This window comes from Danio rerio, chromosome 23, assembly GCF_049306965.1.
Source record: "Danio rerio strain Tuebingen ecotype United States chromosome 23, GRCz12tu, whole genome shotgun sequence".
In the NCBI taxonomy this organism is placed as follows: Eukaryota; Metazoa; Chordata; class Actinopteri; order Cypriniformes; family Danionidae; genus Danio; species Danio rerio.
Genome location: NC_133198.1, coordinates 35,158,364 through 35,177,479, shown reverse-complemented (window position 1 = coordinate 35,177,479; position 19,116 = coordinate 35,158,364). Strand labels below are relative to the sequence as shown.

General features: G+C 34.8%; 1 protein-coding gene across 1 annotated transcript in view; it reads left to right on the top strand.

Annotated features, from left to right (window-relative positions):
• tamalin (trafficking regulator and scaffold protein tamalin) overlaps nt 1-19,116 on the top strand; it is a 36,412-nt gene that overhangs the window by 2,157 nt on the left and 15,139 nt on the right. Inside the window, exons 2-4 of the mRNA NM_001039924.1 lie at nt 6,187-6,239; nt 7,048-7,102; nt 17,809-17,911. Of these exons, the coding sequence (NP_001035013.1) occupies nt 6,187-6,239; nt 7,048-7,102; nt 17,809-17,911 (211 nt within the window). The remainder of the gene's footprint in view (nt 1-6,186; nt 6,240-7,047; nt 7,103-17,808; nt 17,912-19,116) is intronic.

The window sequence follows — 19,116 nt, the reverse complement described above, 5'->3', positions numbered from 1 at the left end:
TGACCCCACTATTCATAACTAATCCTAACATCAGCTACTGGATTTAAAACTTGACAAGTAACACAGCACTTGCTTGCCTCCTTTATATCTGCCCTCATATGCAAGTACATCTTGAATGTATTGTGTGTGTTGCCTGGACTTAATTAAGCACACAAACATCAGTCCTGTGATGGGTTTGCTATGATTAGAAGCAGCAGTGTAGATGCAGCACTCAAGTTTGATTAGTTTGAAGTATTGCACATTTTATGCTAGCCTTATTAACACACCTGAAGCTCATTATTATCTCATTCTTTCCCAAATATTCATTGCAGGAGTACCCAAGGGTTAACAACCACTGTTAAGAGAATACTTAAGGCCGTTAGACCTAATTTAGGTAGTCAAATGGAATGCCTCAAGCAAGCAGTTGTCATAGATTGTATGGCATGTAAGGAAATTCTTGACCTGCGCTCATTCACACCTGTCCATCAGTGCGCATCTGTGACTGTTCCATCGTTGAGCCTCATTTGCATGTTTACGCGTGGGCAGTCATGTGGCGCTTTGAGTGACTACACTTTTTCATTTCTGTGTGACTCTGAATCATTTCATGTTCATGCATTACTGATGATCACTCATATCGTGTCATAGAGAGAGATTCAATCTGTACATTCCACTGTAAGTGTTATCTTTCAGTGATTAGGTCATATGTGATAGAACATCTTAAGCTAAATAAAAGCTAAAAAAAAATCTAGTTAATTAATATATAATTTTGAATTATTATTATTATTATTATTATTGTTATTATGCAATTTATAAGTTCCATCATATATTCAAATTAAAATCATTCAAATTAATGATCATTTTATTTATCATTAATTATGTTATTATAATTTCACTAGATGAGTTGCTTTATTTGCCAAATTTAATTTGGATAATTCTGTTGGGTGAGTGCATATGCATGATATTTAATAAACAATCTACAAGCATAGATAAAATCAATGAAGAAAAATATTTCAAAGCAATTAAACTGTGTTCAGGTATACAGTAATTGAATAATTAAATGTAAAATAGTCGCAGGATCTGCAATGTCAAGTTGCAATTGTAACTAACCAGAAAATAGTTTGGAACAAAGTTTAACGCTTAAAGATTTTTTTTTAAGGTCTGTTATTTTAAGCGAATTTAAACCATTGAAAATAAAATTTGTAAACCATTAATTAAGATTAAGTGAATTTAATTATTTCTATAACGAAGGCTATAGTAGTCAACATTTGAGGCAGATCCAATAAGTTTTTCAAAATTGCCTTTTTGTTGAATTGTTTTCGGACAACTTTTTCTTGAAAGATTTTATCCACTTTAAACGTTGACTAAGTGTTATTTTACATATGGTTATTTTATTTTTGTACCTTTACACTGTTGTACTTTCTAGAAAATCATAACATACAAGTCATCATGTGAAAGGATATTCATATTGCAATATATATCACAATAAAACAAAAATCACAATGTCTGTTTTTTCCAATATCGTGCAGCCGTAAATCTAAAGTGAACCAATAAATGGAGATTGGTTCAACTTTAATTGTTTTTTTGTTTTTTTTTTGCTATTTAAAAATACCTATGTAAATTATTCTTTAACAAATCTCTATTGATAAACAATACTAATCTAGTGGAAGATAGATATATTTTAAGTTTTCTAAATGAAAATCAACTTTGTTTTAAATTTAATATCTAAAGTAAAGTAATAAATGGAAATTGGTGCAACTTTCTTTTTTCGACGACTTAAAGAATGAATAAATAGAGTACTAGTCTCCCACACTTCCATCTAAATCCAGAGAGAGACATTAATCTGCTGATCGCCTCTACACTGTACTCTGCTTTAGTGAAATCCTTTGCTCTCCTGGGTTTTGACCATACAGATGCGAGTCTGCTTGGTTCTGGCCCTTGGGTTTAGACACTGGAGTGTGTTTCATGGTCACTCATGGTGTAAAGTGTTTCCTGGTGCCTTTGGACCACCCACATTCAGGACTGACTCCACTGACTGTAAACAGCTCGTATGTGTCTCTGATGCATTCTGGGCCAGCTCTTTTACAGTCCACCTCCTGTGTGGCCAGTCGAGCCATTTTTATTGAGCCTGACCAAGTGTCCAGTGCAGTGAAGACCCCTCTGAATTGTCTGTGACCTTTGAGGTGTGGGAGCGAATTTATTGCTGAATTGAACAAGCTCGAGCCACCGGCGTTCAGCGTGATTGTGTTGTTTTGCCATGTAATGAAATGGCTTTTGAAATTCAAATGGTCTGATAGGATCGCCATATCTCCCGGAAGCTGTCTGCTGGCAATCAAAATAACATCTATAATCTAGCATGTTATGGTGCTGATATTCTTAAAGGGAAAGTTCACTCAGATTGGACAAGCCTGCTATTATGTAGTCAACTTGTTCTAGACCTGTGTGATGGCCTTTCTTCTGCGAAACCTTGAAGATATTTTGAAAATGTCTCTGTTTTGTGTATTGTTTTACATTTTAGCACACACTTTTATCCATAGCTGCTTACAAGTAAGAAATAAAAAAAAAACTCTTCAAGCATCAGAGAGTTGCAGTACATAAATGCTATGACAATATGAAAATTTAGTTTATTTCTTCCAAGAAGTGTAGGGTGCGTCTAAGAAGGTGTCTGGTGCATATTAAGAGGAAAAGAGCGTCACCTACAGGTGGTTTGTCAACCCCACTCACCTGCGTGAAGCGCACTAAAGCTGTAATCACACTAGAGTTTGAGCTTGCGAATTTCTTTCGTATTGTACTACAAAAAGGGCCAGGATTAAACAAGATTATTAAAGATTAAAATTGAGAGTGATTTGCTCCATATTAGAAAAGGTATAGCCATATTAGACCTTTTATTGGTCTCACGTAATCACATGATGTGATTTCGCAGATCAGAGTTTACCAAACTTTCGAACGCAGCAACATGTGAAACTCGTTGCAGGAGCTTGAGTTCCCGCTCTGCCACATTCGCTTGCGAATGAATAGAAGTCTATGGGGCGAAAGTGCAGAGCGACAGTGGCTTAAGAACTGCACGTTTGCCCGAAACATAGTGGCTGTTTCTCAATTCCATAAACTTGGGGAACGGATTTGCGTTATTGTAAAGACCGCTCTTACAAGGTCACCTCGGAAGAATGAACTTGGGAGACTGTGAGAACACAGAACGCATCCTGTGAGAAATGAGATGCTACGTTCTTTCTGACGGTCACATGAAAACTTTACAACATTCATACATTGATTCATTGTTTTTCCCTTTTCAATATATATATAACATGCACAAAACCCTTACAAATATACTTTGCACAAAATGAATAAAGCAGATTTTAATATGAATTTCAGCAAATGAACACCCTTAATGTGTTTATGCCTTTTATAAAGATTTTCATAGTAATGTTTACTTTGACCATCTCATTTAGGAAAACTCCTGAGATAAATAAGTTGTATCTCTGAACTTAAATAATAAATCTATATAAAATGCTGCACTTTCCACCTCTTTTATTCAGTTGCAATGACTTCTGGGACTTCTAGAGCAGGTTCGGTGCTTAAGTCTGCATTGGCGCATCCTCAATACCAAGAACACATCCGGGAACTTTCACGCATCCTCCGTTCTTGCAGTCTTGTCTTTAGTTTTGGAATTGATTGATGATGAAATTACATGAAGCTGCAAAATAACTGGAGAACATGTACTGAGAAACAGCCAGTGTTGATAAGAAAATGTCTGGTGCATATGGAGAGGAAAGAGTTTGTCTGTTTGTTTTGGTTGTATTTATGTTGGTTTAGTTCTGTTTTGTTTAGTTTTTGGCTTCAACATATTAGCATTAGTTTGCAAACACTTGAGGAAATTAAAAAACAGACAAACTGTCCCTTAACGACAATGTTGCTGCTGTTTTTTACACAAAAAAATTTATTATTCGGGTTGAATGACAGCAGTTCTTTGCAGTTGCCATTTTAATGTCAGTTGCATTTTAATTTGAAGAAATTAGCCTTAAACAAAGCTTACACACAGCTGAGTACTGGACTACAAGCTCTTGAATTGTAAGGGCAGGGCAGGTTTATGAACAGCTCTCTGTATCTGGACTCCTACATTTTGCGTGAACCCGGGCCACAACAGGGCATTGTGCGGAGGAGCGCTTCGACTCCCCGACCAACTGCCCCCAAGGGACCCTCTTAGTTACATTTGAAATAAATGAAGGCATTGAGGGGACCCTACGACAATTCTCAAAGTGTACGAAAATAAAGAAAGGCAACGTTTTACTAGATTAGGAGGGCTTTGGTACAACTACAAAGTGCACTTTGTGGGAAGTTAAAGTTGTTGAGGTAGAGCCCGATTGAATGGCCTTCTGTAAGAGTGGGTGCATTATAAATGAATTCTTATGTCCGTTGTATGGTCTATGTATCTACCATCAGCCAGAACACCAGGGCAGTTGTTGTTGTTAGCACATGACAAAACTTGTATTCGCCAACCTGGCTACATCTTAGATTCTCCTTGTGATAATTTCTAAGACTTTCAGAGATAACCAGACTGGAGATGAAAAGAAAACTGAGACTGAAACGGTTAAGTGAAAACAGCAGAAAAACATGCATTTCAGGTTATTTCTGCAGAGTCAGGCAAGCTGTCTAACAGCATATATATGGTTGAAGTCAGAATTATTAGCACCCGTGTGTGTGTGTGTGTGTGTGTGTGTGTGTGTGTGTGTGTGTGTGTGTGTGTGTGTGTGTGTGTGTGTGTGTGTGTGTGTGTGTGTGTGTGTGTGTGTGTGTGTGTGTGTGTGTGTGTGTGTGTGAATAAATAAATAATATATATTATTATAAATCAAAATAATATATAATAATATATATATAAATAAACAAATCACACATTAAAAATTTTCTGAACAAAAGTTTTAATCAGACCCTATAGTTTGTTATGAATTTATAATTTATCATATTAGGTAGCCTACTATGTTAGGTGTGCAATCTGACAATAAAAATGACAGAAATCATAAAAAGAAAGCTTCTTTATTTTGGTCTCTCTAAAACTGAGATCTAAAATGGATCTAAAACTTTAGGGATTAAACCAAAGGAATTTTGTATAACTTTTATTTTTATCCACGATCTTACTTTCTCTCAGATTTCATTCAGGACATGCCGTAATATGCCTAAAACACAGATTGCCGTAAAATTTGTCAATGCCAGGTAAGCATTTTCTCTCGTTAATGGCAGGGAAAGAGTTAAGGTTATTGGACATTAAATCTGAAATTTTTGGCTGTACTTTTCGCATTTTAAAAAAATAATTTGACCTCCCGTTGTGTAAATTGTTTTGACACACTACCTCCAAAACTTTCTTTTGCATAAAATTCAAACTGTAGTTTGTTTTTTATTTATTTATTTTTTTACATTTATTTATTTATTTTGCATCTGAAAAAGCTATTTGTTCCATTGCTCCATTTGTTAGATGTTTGCTCCCACTTTCTTTAGCAGTCAGAAGTGCATCAAATGCATAATTTGTGCCGCAGGATGTCTAATCTCATCTTTGTCATTGACTTCACATGTAAATCTCTTGCGCTTCATCCACATCTGCTTACTGTACAGGCTGCAAAACAGCCCCTTGAAAAACTAGGGGGTCCGATTAATAACTCCTTTTTAATAACTGATTTCTTTTATCTTTGCCATAATGACAGTACATAAAATTTTACTAGATATTTTTCAAGATGCTAGGATTCAGCTTAAAGTGACATTTGAAGTGTTAACTAGGTTAATTAGGCAAGTCATTGTGTAACGATGGTTTGTTTACTTGACTATCGACAGAAAAAAATTGCTCAAGGGGGCTTAAATATTGACCTTAAAATATTTTTTAAAAATTAAAATATGCTTTTACTCCAGCCAAAATAAATAAGACTTTCTCCAGAAGAAAAAATATTATAGGAAATACTATGAAATTTTTTGTGTTCTCTTAAACATCATTTGGGAATTATTTGAAGTAAGAGCCAAAAATTACAAGCCATAAGCCACAGTGTATGTGAAATGAACAGACTCTACAGAAATGAGCACAAGCTACAGCTCAAACTCTGAGAAAAGACCTGTGGATCAGGGGGATTCCATGTGTACAAGGACACATTTTCCAAATGTCACAAAAGACACTCATTCTCTTCTCTCTTTGTCTTTCTGTTTTTCCCTTCATCTCTCTGTTGTGCTGAACAGAACGGTGGGCTGCAGAAATGGAAGCCCCTCGCGCAGTCTCCAGAACCGCAAAGGTAAAACTGCCACTGCTTTTTATCCACCCACACAGGTTTGATTGCATGCGTCATCGTTATTTCCCTAAAATACTCTCTATTCACTCCAGTTATAAAGACGTCAGTATGTAGTCAATCACGTCTTTTACAAGCTGTCATGGAATAAAAATAATCCTCTGTGTTGAACAATTCCACGTATGGATGTATCAATGCTCTTTTCAGAGGACAGAATGAATAAAATGAGGCTGGAGGGAATCTGATCGGCCAGATGGTTGCATCTCACTGTATGTGTCAGTTTATTGTTTAGTAAATGCATAATTCATGAGTGCCTAATGATGTGTATGTATATGAGCTCTTATCATGTCGTGGTATTCACGATGGACGTGTTTAAATACCCAGATTGCTCAATTTGTCTAGACGACTACTTCTACCCAACAGAAGTCCATTCATGCCTTCTGGCTGTTGTTATTGAGAACTGTAAAAACAAAACTGTGTGTAATAAAGAGTGTTAGTATGAAACCGAAAGCACTGTGAAAACCTAGCTCAAGAATGAGCTGTTCACGTTACACCCTCCAATTTGATGCTTTTTTTAAACATTTTAGTTTTTCACACATTTCCTGTTTCACCATAAAGACGTATTCTCTAAAACAGCAGTATCATGGGCTTGATTATGCATTTCCTCTCTGATCTTTCATCATCTTCGTTCCTGTAAGCACTGACCAACAGTAAAGTTCATAGATCAACCACTCAGAACGTCACTGTACAACGGTCCCTTTTTCCGCTTGTACTTACAGAATATCTTCTGTTTCCTTTCTGAATTTCCTTCCAGAAAAACTGTGATCCTGGAGAAGAAAGAAGAGGAGTCCTTTGGCTTCGAGATCCAGGTAAGAGAGATTTAGAGACTATTTAGTATAGGGAACTTTTTCTTGTATGAATTTCTTAAAGGGATAGTTCACCCAAAAATAAAAACTGCTGTCATTTACTCACCCTTTCAAACCTTTATGAGTTTAGTTCTTCTCTTGAACGCAAAATATGATTGTTGCAAACCTGTAACTGTTGACTTCAATATAGGGTTCATATGGTTCTGGAAAACCTGGAAAAGTCATGGAATTTTGACAAGGCTTTTTCTAGGCCTAGAAAAGTTTTGAAAAATCAAAAAACCTTAAATGAAATTAGTTTAACAAATATCTGTGTACTTAAATATATTTGAAATGATATTTAAGAATAAATTTTACATTTTGTTGGGTATAAAGCAACTTCAAGTTTCAGCTTCACCTCTTCTTCACTCGCATTCATTGTAGTTCAAGCTACATTTTCAGTGTGGTGTCCAGAAACGATCTCTTACTACAGAGGTTAGAGGGTAAAGGCTAATTTGTACTATTTTTATAAGAGTCTTATAAAAATACAAGCCGACATTTCCAAAAATATTTTCACACAGACAACAAGATACATTCTAAAAACTATTTTACACATATAATAATAAACAAACATATTTTTTGATTACCATACGTAGATTGTCACATATTTTCTAATTTATATATGAAAAGTTCAGATGCAAAAACCTCTAAATGTCGTCTGAAATGTTTTTCTAAAATGTTTTTTTTTTATCAGCCTCCTATATTTATGTTCAGTTAATTCACTTGAAAGGCAAAGAAAATAACTTATCCAACATTATAAATGTAAAATTAGTGAGCCAACACACACGAGTTGGAGAAAAATGCAAATTTTAGAAGAAAATATTAAATGGCTTTTAGAGGTTTTTGCATTTAAACTCTTCATATATATATATTTTTTTCAATATACATGTTTTATTATTTACCTCATGTGCTGTACGTTGACATTGTAAGCAACATTAGGTCATGAATATTTACCTAAAAGTTTTGGAAAAGTCATGGGAAAATCCTGGTATTTTAGTAGTAAAAATATGTATGAAAACTGTCAATAGTATTAGTTTGTTCTATTATGAAAATCAATAGTTACAGGCCTTTTTCAGAATATATTTTTGTATTTAACAGAGGAAAAAAAACTCTTAAAGGTTTGGAACCACTTGAAATAAATAATGCCTAGATTAAATAGAGTAAAAAAATATATAGAGAGATTTTCATTTCTGGTTGAACTATCACTTTAAGTCTCTAAAATGCAGAATTATTTTACTGGCGGGGCTGACACGTTCTAAATGTTAAATGTTCAACACATGCTCAGAAATAATTATGAATGACAATAGAGCTATTGTTAGCTGTTATGTGTAAGGTCTCACTATATAATGGATGACATGTTTACGTGACCTCTTTTTAAACAAAAAGTAAAGATCTGTTAAGGTTTATCCATGTAGAATCAGTCTGCGAATTACAGGGGGGTTTGACCCCACTAATTAAGAAATGATCCCCCATAAAGCATGTCAAACTGGTTAATAGTTTGCTCTGATCTGTATTATTAATAAAATATTATTATTATTAATAATAATAATAATAGTAAGTTATTATGAGTCTAAATTTGACCCCGCTTTAGAACAGTTATAAGTTTGCACCCCCTAAAAAGGATGAGCTTAAAAGATGGACTTACTGTTCACTGTATAACTTATGTGTAAGCATAGGTGTCTATTAAATTACACGCAGAATACTTTTAGGCTACCAAACAACCAATTTACAAAACAAAAATAAAAGACCCTACCACATTTATGATGCTTAGGGTGCCAATGCATGATCGTGCCAAGCTGTGATGCAGACTCTCCTGTGTGGTCTAAAAAGGGCAGATCCAGCCCACAGATAAGCACTGTAAGTGTTCAAGAGACACTTTTCTTTCTTTGTAAATTGGTTGTTTGTATCTGCAAACCCATCTATGGTCTAAAAGTTAAGTCAGACTAGAATGTGTGTGTGTTTTTTAATAGACACTTATGCTCACACATAGGTTATGCAGTAAACAGTAAGTCAGTCTTTCAAACTTATCCTTTTTTTTAGGGGGTGCAAACTTATCACTAATCAGCATAATTTGCTGTTTTATATCAAAAATAGATAGTTTTTTTTATTTAATTTTTTTTATTTACTGATAAAAGTTTTGTCGTCGATCCCAGTTGTAAGAGCAGCAGATAATAACTTGACTTTTAGTTGATCGTTTGGAAAAGTGGCAGAAGTTAGATCTTTCTGATGAATCATCTGCTAAACTACACACCAATCATCACAACTACTGAAGAAGACCTATTGGAACCTGCATGGACCCAAGATTCTCACAGAAATCACTCAAGTTTGGTGAAGGAAAAATCATGGTTTGGGGTTACATCTGCAGAGTTAATGGCAACATCAACAGCCTGAGGCGTCAATACATTTGTGCTGCCCATTACATTACAAACTACAGGAGAGGGCAAATTCTTCAGCAGGATAGCGCTCCTTCTCATACTTCTCATACTAACCCTGACCCTCCATATCAAAGTTCCTGAAAGCAAAGGAGGTCAAGGTGCTCCAGGATTGGCCAGCCCAGTCACTAGACAAGAACATTATTGAGCATCCCTAGGGTAAGATGAAGGAGGAGTCATTGAATATGAATCCAAAGAATCTTGATGAACTCTGGGAGTCCTGCATGAACGGTTTCTTTGCTATTCCAGATAATTTATTAATAAATTATTTGAGTCATTGCAGAGATGTATGGATGTAGTCCTCCAAGCTCAAGGGAGTCATACACAATATTAAATCTTTTTCCACTGCACCATGACTTTATATTCCATACTGTACATTACCTAGACAAAAGTCTTGTCACTTAACAGAAATAAAGTCAAGCCTTACTGTCCTAATTAAATAATTAAAAATCAAGACATGATTGTGTTTTATTTTTTGGTAAAATAAGCATAATCTAGAGGCCTTTATCTTTCATATAAGCCACTTCTAATACCAAATGATCAACTAGCAGTCGAGTCAATATTTGTTGTTCCTAAAACTTGGATAGATGACAAGACTTTTGAAATAAAAAGGTAAATTTGGTTCAGTGAGGCGTTCGTCAATATTATATGAACCACTGAAATAAAGCAGACCTTCGCACACAGCATATCAGTTTTAATAATTTTTTGGACAATCAGAAGTTTATCTGCGTGAGAACTTTTCTGTTTTGATTTCTCCACTATTTATTCCTGATTCCTCATTGTGAAATGATTATAACTAATAGCAATCATTTATCCTGTTTCAGAGCAGTTTGTCATTCCTCATGACATATCACCAGATAGCTAGTTTATAATTAGTAAGGAATAATAGTTGCAGTTGGAGGGGGGAGGACCACTCCTTTCCGGCTTTGTCCTCTAGTACAGGACATGACATCATCTTTCTGTCACATGAGAGGCAAAATATCAAGAAATGAATTGTTTTCTAGGATGTCGTGCTTTAGACAACATTGTTTTTAGTGTGTGTTAGCAGCAGGGACACGGTTGGCCGTATCTGCTATGTAAATACGTCTGTACTTTGCATCTCCTGAGGCACTCCATGTGTGTCTGACATTCTGGTAAGAGTTTGGAGTGTGTGGGAAGAGGAAGGAAGCACACCATTCCAAATATTTGAAAACACTTTGCGAATGATTCACATTGCTGAGTTGTTTGTAAATGAAGCCTTTACTTTCTTCCATGATGCAGGAAATAAGTAATTTGTTGCAGAATGAGAATGGAAAAGTTGCTCTTTTTTTAAACAATGAAATGAATGACTACTTGCTGTTTCAATATACATTTCAGCATGTTCTTTGCACAAGTCTGTTGCATGGCTTTGAAAGGCTTTGATATTTAGCACACATTGGTTTAACATTTTGTGTGTGTGTTTTTTTGTCTGAAGTTAATGGCCATATTCTCTATTTTCTTTTATTGTAAAAGCCACAAGTGCGCTTCAATTTTTATACGTCAGTTTACTGAGGCTATTTTACATATGGAGGGTAATCAGAGCCAGTCTTTAAATGTAATGTCTGAAGTTAAATTGTCAATAATTTAAATAATACTATTAAATACTGTTATTTAAAAAAGTAAGATTGTATTACATATATACAGATGACAGAGCACCTTTTGAGATCAGAGGAGTGAGTTTTACCTGCGTAGCACTTCTCTAGCTGGCCTCTGTTACACTCACCTCTCTAAACCTCACTCCCATTCTGGACGAGCCCCCACATGTAACCCACTAGTCCTACTGCACCCAACCCGTGCTGAGCTGTGATTGAACCGGCGATTATGTTCATGGGAGTCAGTTGCTCTAACAAGGAAGCTAAAGTCCATGGCCTCTAGCGTCTGTCGCTAGATCACTTTTTGAGGTCAGAGGAGTGAGGTTTACCTGCATAGCACTTCGCTAGCTGGCCTTCGTTATACTTGTATCTTAAAAACTCTAGTAAAATATGATGTACTGTCATTATGACAAAAATAAAAGAAATCAGTTGTTACAAATTAGTTTTTAAAAAACAGAAATTGAAAAAATATATATAAAATAATTAATTTTACAGGAGGGCTAATAATTCTTACTTCAACTGTATGTATAGGCAAACAACAGACATTAAAAGGGATAGTATACCCCAAAATGAAATGGACTCATCATTTACTCTCCATCAAGTGATTCTAAACCTTTTTTATCATGTTAAATACAAAACAAGATATTTAGAACAATGTTGGAATCCGGCAGCCATTGAGTTCCTTAGTAGTTATTTTTCCCACTATTGACCTTATTCTTCGAGTAAGAGGCGCAGCCATTTGAATCTCTTTGGCTCGAGACTTTCAGTCTCATTTACTTTCATTCATTTTTAGACGTTAAAACAAGCTTGTTAAGCTGCTTGATGTTCAAACTGATTTTTTTTTCTGCTTTTGTCTGTATAGTCATGAACACGCTTGTTTGTAGAGCAAGTAGTTCGATCGTTTTCTGCCGTTTATTATTCCTATTTCTCCCATAGGCAACTGAATTGGAAGTTCTAAAACATTGGCAAAAACAAGCACACCTCCGCATTTTAGAATAAGGTCAATATGGATGTCAGTTATTTTAATCAACATAATAAAAAAGCTCAAACAGGTTTAGAACACCTTGAGGGTGAATAGACTGTCTCTTTAAATTGGCTTTATACGAATAACAATTGGTGGAAATGCATTTAATTGTAGAATAAACCAGTTAACAATACAGTCAGCCGCTCCATAACAACTTGATGAAAACACACTTCATTTTCCCTTTTTGCAATAATACAGCCTATTTCCCAAAAATCAAGTGTACCTTTAAATGTTTAAATGCTAAAATGCTTTTATTGTTCATGTCCACTTAACACTTAAAAAGAAACATACTTTTAGTTTAATAAAACTTAAAGGGCACCTATGATAAAAATCATCTTTTGTAAGCTGTTTGGGCAGAACTGTGTGTAGGTATAGTGTGTCCACAGTAATATTGGAATGATAGAAACACAACAAGTCTCTTTTTTTAATTTCTTGATTTCCTAAAATAGCACCCAAATCCCTTCTGTTTTGAGGCCTACTGCAACGTGATGTACGAGTTCTGCTTCAAAAACAGTGCAAAGTTAAATGTGCGATGTGTGTGCGCAAACTCTGTAACAACATTGTATGAGACTCATTGTGGCAGAAAGGCTTGAATTAACTCTACAACAAATACATCAAATAATCATTGGGAAAGTTCTTACTGTAGTATTTCTCACAAACGTTATGTGAGATCGGCTACCTTCATGTCTGTCACTGTGCTGTTTATCTTATGCAGCCCAGGGAGGGAGATTGAGGCACACTCTGACAGGCACGTGGGAATGGTGGGTGGGGAGAACTAGCATTAAAGGCACAGGCCACAAAAACAACTAAATTGTGTTCAGAGCTGAAATTACCAATATTCTGATAGACATAGTAAATAATCTGATAGGTGTTTTGAGCTCAAACTTTACAGACACATTCTGGAGACACAAAAGATTTCCATTTAATCTTGAAAAAGGGGTAAAAATAGGTGCCCTTAAAGGGTAAAGATAAGTCATATTGGTCTATCATGCCACAAGGCATGTCTGTAATTGAAAAAATATGGGGGGGATTATTCCGTTTAAGAGTCTACGTCAAGAGTCACGTAGAGTTTAGTCAGTTTATCTTTTCTTTTTGACAGAATGAGGTTTAACAGTGTCTTTTGCTAACGAAGCTGTTAACCTCAACAACAGTTTTAGATTTTATTATAGGAAATAAGCAGCAACATCAGTCAATCCTACGCATTGAAGGCGCTTAAGAAATTGTCATTCATTGTGAAACTGCAGTTCGTGAGAGTGTCTTGCAGCCGCAGCCGGTGTCTGTGGTGAAAGCTCTTGTGGACCACAGCAAACATTTTGAGCTGTGCATGTCAGGAAACTAACAGTGAAGTGACACGCACACATACACACTCATTTGAATCTGCACACATCAATGAACCAAAGTCCCATGCGATACCGAGGGCACCAACATGCAAACGACTCCCAAATGGATTGTGCGTATCAGCTTGTGAATTACTGATTACAGTTATGCTGGAAACTGAAGCTGTTTTGCATGTTGGCGTCAAACAAAGTTCCTTCCTCTTTCTCTTGCTGTGTAGAGGAGATGTGTATTCATTTTGCTCCAATTTGCAGTTGAAATATCTCACACCAATATGAAAGGGTTTTAACCATTTAACATCCCTTAGTTTACAGAGTTCAGAGTTAAGTTGTTTATAGCAAACTGCACAGGACTTTAGTGGCACAAATTACTTTTTATATCTGCTATTAAATATTGCTTTAATTTTTAAAGCCATAAATTATTATATTAATAAATGATATGCTATTATATTATATTATATTATATTATATTATATTATATTATATTATATTATATTATATTATATTATAATATATTATATTATATTATAGTATATATTTTTATATTATAACAATGTAATAAACTATATTCTACACATTGAAATACACATTAAAATATATGTTCTATAAAAATAGCAGAATGTAAAAGCATAATATCCCCTTTGCAAACTGCTTGTCATGTACGTAGTATTACTTGATATATTAAATTTAATTCTATTAAAAAAAAAAATATATATATATATATATATATATATATATATATATTCGTTAAATTATTCTTGTTTTAGATGATGGCTACAACATTGAGGAATTTTTGGAGGCAGTAATTGCACGTGTATGTTTTTTTTTTGTTTTTGTTTTTGATAAAAGGACAATGTCCACAATCCTCTTAAAAACAAATAAACACTGAAACATGGGATATTTTGATTGGACAAAATAAAGCATTAAATGAAGATGTTTATTATTTGTAAAGATATAAGCCTAGATTTTTTTAGAGTATATGAATGGACATTGAAGGCAGTTGTTGTTCTTGATCTAAAAGCAGCAAAACTACATACTAAATTCTGTGAGTTTGTGCTCAAAAATCTGTGTATCATCATCCTGACAGTGTTGTTTTGCAATATTGCACAGTGTGATGCTGCTTGTCTACGTTCCTGTAGAAAATTAGCAACGATTTTTACATCAAAATCAGAAATCTCTGTTATTTCACATTAAGTAAAAAAAAAACTCTTAGCAAAAGAAAAAAACATCCCATTTCCGAATACCATCAGTTTTCTCTCATAAATGTGCACGTTGCAAAAGGGAAATTTGTTTTGACACCAAGAAAACGGTCTATATCCTCCTTTATCATTCTGAAGGTATGCTACAATATGAAACACTGATTAGCACTATTTTTTTTGTCTGCTTCAGTCACATGGCTTTGAGTTATATTATATTATATTATATTATATTATATTATATTATATTACAACAATGTAATAAACTATATTTTACACATTGAAATACACATTAAAATATATGTTTCATAAAAATAGCATAATGTAAAAGCATAGTATCCCCTTTGCAAACTGCTTGTCATGTACATAGTGTTACTTGATATATTAAATGTAATTCTATGAAAAAAAAAAAAAAAAATATATATATATATATATATATATATATGTATATATATATATATATTCGTTAAATTATTCTTGTTTTAGATGATGGTTACAACATTTTGAGGAAAAATATGTATATACTGTTTTAGATTTTTTTTTTTCAATGAGTTCCTAATACAGAAATTATGCTGCTTTTACCGTTGTTTTCATTTAAATTAGTTTAACAAATATTTTAACATCAAAATGACTCATACTGAGTGATTGAAAGGGAAAAGGCTGATGAACTCCAAATACAGTTCAAACATCGAAACGACAACAAAAAGCCATGCTTTTCAGGTGGCCCAGTTTCGGTGTGGCTTGTTTATCATAGATGTTTGCATGTGCGTAAACCACCTGGAGCCGCCGCTCACGTTCAGCTTCCTTTCAGCCATTGAGTCTGTCATTGAGTTAATCAGTCTTTGTGAAGCCCTGCAGGTCAACATGCAACACATTGAGCTTATTATGGTGTTAAGCCTCTGTATAAACGCTTTCAAACCGGGTTTAGCAATGCTATGTCGAACAATAAGAAAAAAGAAAAGCCACACCTTTGCTAGCAAGTGTGTGACTCATTTTGTTTACATTCTGAATGTGTATTTTGAAGAGAAAAAAACATTACTCTCAGCATGAGTCTTCTTTGTTTGGCTTTATTTTTAGCATCTTCTTTTTTTGATAAATTTTTTATTTTCATATGACTCAAAGCCGAAACATTACTCCAGTTTTCAGTCTTCCTTCTGAAATCATTTTAGTATGTTGATTTGGGATTATTTTATGAATGCATATCTATAAATAGCATTACTCTCTTCACAAGACACCTTTGTTACTACTATACTACTACACACCTTTTTCTTTTATATGTGTTTATGGACATACCGGCATTAACACCAAAGTCAGAACTCGGTGTAGGTTTGATACATATTTAGTTTGAAATATACTTTATTAAACGTCATTTTATTATGTTGACTTGCTGGTTAATTGAAGGCGATTCTGTGCGCATTTTGTCAAAATGCTACACGAAATTGCATTCATAATCATATTGCATGTATAATGACAGTTGTACATCTAAAAGTATGTCAAAATAACAAATATAACGTTTTTACATAATGTTTAACTCGCTTCAAACCTTCAGTCAAGTGTTATATAAATTCTTCTATGTGAGGATTCTGTAGTCGTGTAATTTATTATTCGGATTGAATCAATAAAAGCAATTGAACCTGCAGTACAAGATTGTCCTAGTGGTTGAGCCATGTATTGCAGTCCAAGTTCAAAATATTAGATAGGTTTTCTGTTTTCATTTAACCTCCGATGACCTGACGCACACACAGGTTGTCAGATTAATGGAACAAGTATGTCTGGCGATTAAACTGAGCTGATCAGCTAATGTTTACGTTTGTAATATTTGTACTGTTATATGTTGTCTCATTATGGAGGCATCTACGGTCTTTCGGAGGTTACATTTTCAGTTGCCCAAATACATTGAGGCAGCCACCAGAACTGAAATTAAATGTGCTGTGTTTTCCGCCAAGACAACCCCGATTGCAGTAAATGTATTTTGTGGACTTTCACAAACCAAAACAAAGAGAGGCATTCCAATATTTTCAAAGGGGATTAAATAAACTTGTTTATCGTATAAACTAGTATTTGAACTTTTGCACATTTCCTCAATAACCTCTAACATATTACGCAAGTTTTTATGCTTTAGAGTCAAAAACCTACATACAGTAGCTTTAAATCTTCAGTTTATTTTACAAATGCTATTGTGAATCATTTATGTGACTCGAGAATGATGAGTCCTCTCGTGAATGATTCGTTTATTCGCACATTTGTGCAGGTAGAGTAGAAGATTAGTTCATTTTTCAAGTCCTCTATCGGGTTTGAGTCATTCGTTCATCACATGAAGACAGAAGACAATCATATGCATTTAGATCCAGAAAAAGATTTGATAGGTGTCAGGTGAACGAACGACTCAGATTTGAAGACATGCTAGAAGAGGTGAGTGGAGCTAATCGTAGATAATACACCGGGTAAACGATGAAGGGTTAGTTTCTCTTTCTTTGTAGCATTCTAGTCTTGACTTGTTTGTGGTGCGATCTACGTTTGGGCTAGTTGTAGATGTGTTTAAAAGTATCTCTTAACATTTTAATGTTATTTTGGCAAATTGAACGAATTGAACAAAATGACTCCATTAACGAGACTCAAAGGTTCGAGTCAGTAAAATGATCTGAACGTCTTATCACTAACTGTTATAGGGATTTCATGAGTGTTTTGAGTTTTCACACAAGAGCGCCCTCTGACCTTTTGGAAGAGATTTGATCTCTGCTGATCACACAACCGCACTTCCTTTACAAGATGTGCATGACATTTTGTAACATAGCAATTGTGATTTCATTTTGATTGATTGATTTTGCAGAAATCTTTTTTTCCAATTTATCTGGGTTGAATTTTAAACAAACTAATCATATTTAGTAATGTTCAACTTTAATTTGTTTGTTTAAATTCAGCCCAAATAAGTTGTTTACAACCACTTATCTTAAAAAAGTAAATCCAAGGAATCATCTTTGAAACTGTGTACTTTCTGAATGCATATCTGTATTACTCCCCAACATGAGACACCCTAACATGAACTTTCTTTTTTTTTTATTATTGTGTGTCAACAGACATACGGGCTTCATCACCAAAGTGAGAACTCCGTGGAGATGTGCACCTTTGTTTGCAAAGTCCACGAAGACAGTCCCGCTCTACTCGCAGGCCTTAAAGTTGGTAAGTGTGCTCACACTAATGGCGCCCTTTGTGTTTGCTCATTGAGTTCTGCTTTAAACTGCCATTTGACACATGGGCTTGAATATTCAGGGAGCTCCTTAAGGTCACAGGGAGTGCAATTCAAAGCAATAACAAGGATCACTTTCCCTCATCTAGCTCTCCCAACATCCTGTTATGTAGTAAAATGAGAGCGTGTTGAATTGGAGTAATTTTTTTGTCAGAGGGATTGTAAGTGTTTTCTCACTGTAAGAGCTCGTCAGTCTGTCAACAATAGGACGGTTGAGTGGCGGATCTACTGTTTAAGCAAGAGCAAATATAACAGCACAGCGCTCATGTAGCCTTTAATAACGTTTGTTTAAACTACTTATTTAAAGTTAGCTAAAAAGACTAAAAGAGAGTTTTTTGGTGGGATAACTGATTTTATTTATTTTTTGTTCAATCAGCCTAAATTTGTTTAAACTAACAGGTTTACTTAATTCCTTCATGTTGTCCCAGCACAAATCACTTGTGTAGAACTCTGGATTGTTTACTGCATAAACTGTATGTGGAGTTTCAAACTATACAATCGGAGATCGTCAAGTCAGTCTATTGTCAAACTGACACTGCATCTGAAATTGAATACTTCCATACTATATAGAAAGCTAAAAATAATATGCGAGCTGAGTAGTATGGTAATTCATGGTATTCAAAAAAACGTGATCATGACAAAATGGCGGATGTAGTACATCTTACTACTGATGAATGTCTGTATAGCACGAGTAGTACATTTAAATTCAAATGTAGTACCTAATAAGTAGTATGCTAAAAACTGTATGCACGCTGAGTAGTACGTCCGAATTCATAGTAATCGAAAAACAGTATGGGAAAAGTACCTAAATGACCTATTACCTCTGGCGAGATCCCGAAGTGCACATCTGATGCAAGCTGCACCATCCCATGATGCCCCGCAAGAGATTTCACGAATGGGAGTGAAGCAACGGCGTGATTTTTTTTCCCAAACCAGTTCAGCGCAAACCACGCCCCCTACGCGAAAACCCCACCCCACTGCTGTGACTCACGTCCGTGGCTCGATTTCATTGGTCCAGCAGCTCCAGCTTTATCACAATGCCAGCGAACACAAACTATTTTTTAATAAAAGACCTAAAATACGAAAGGTTAACAAAGTGCGTGTATGAAATAAAACGTAGTACAAACAAACTACAGCT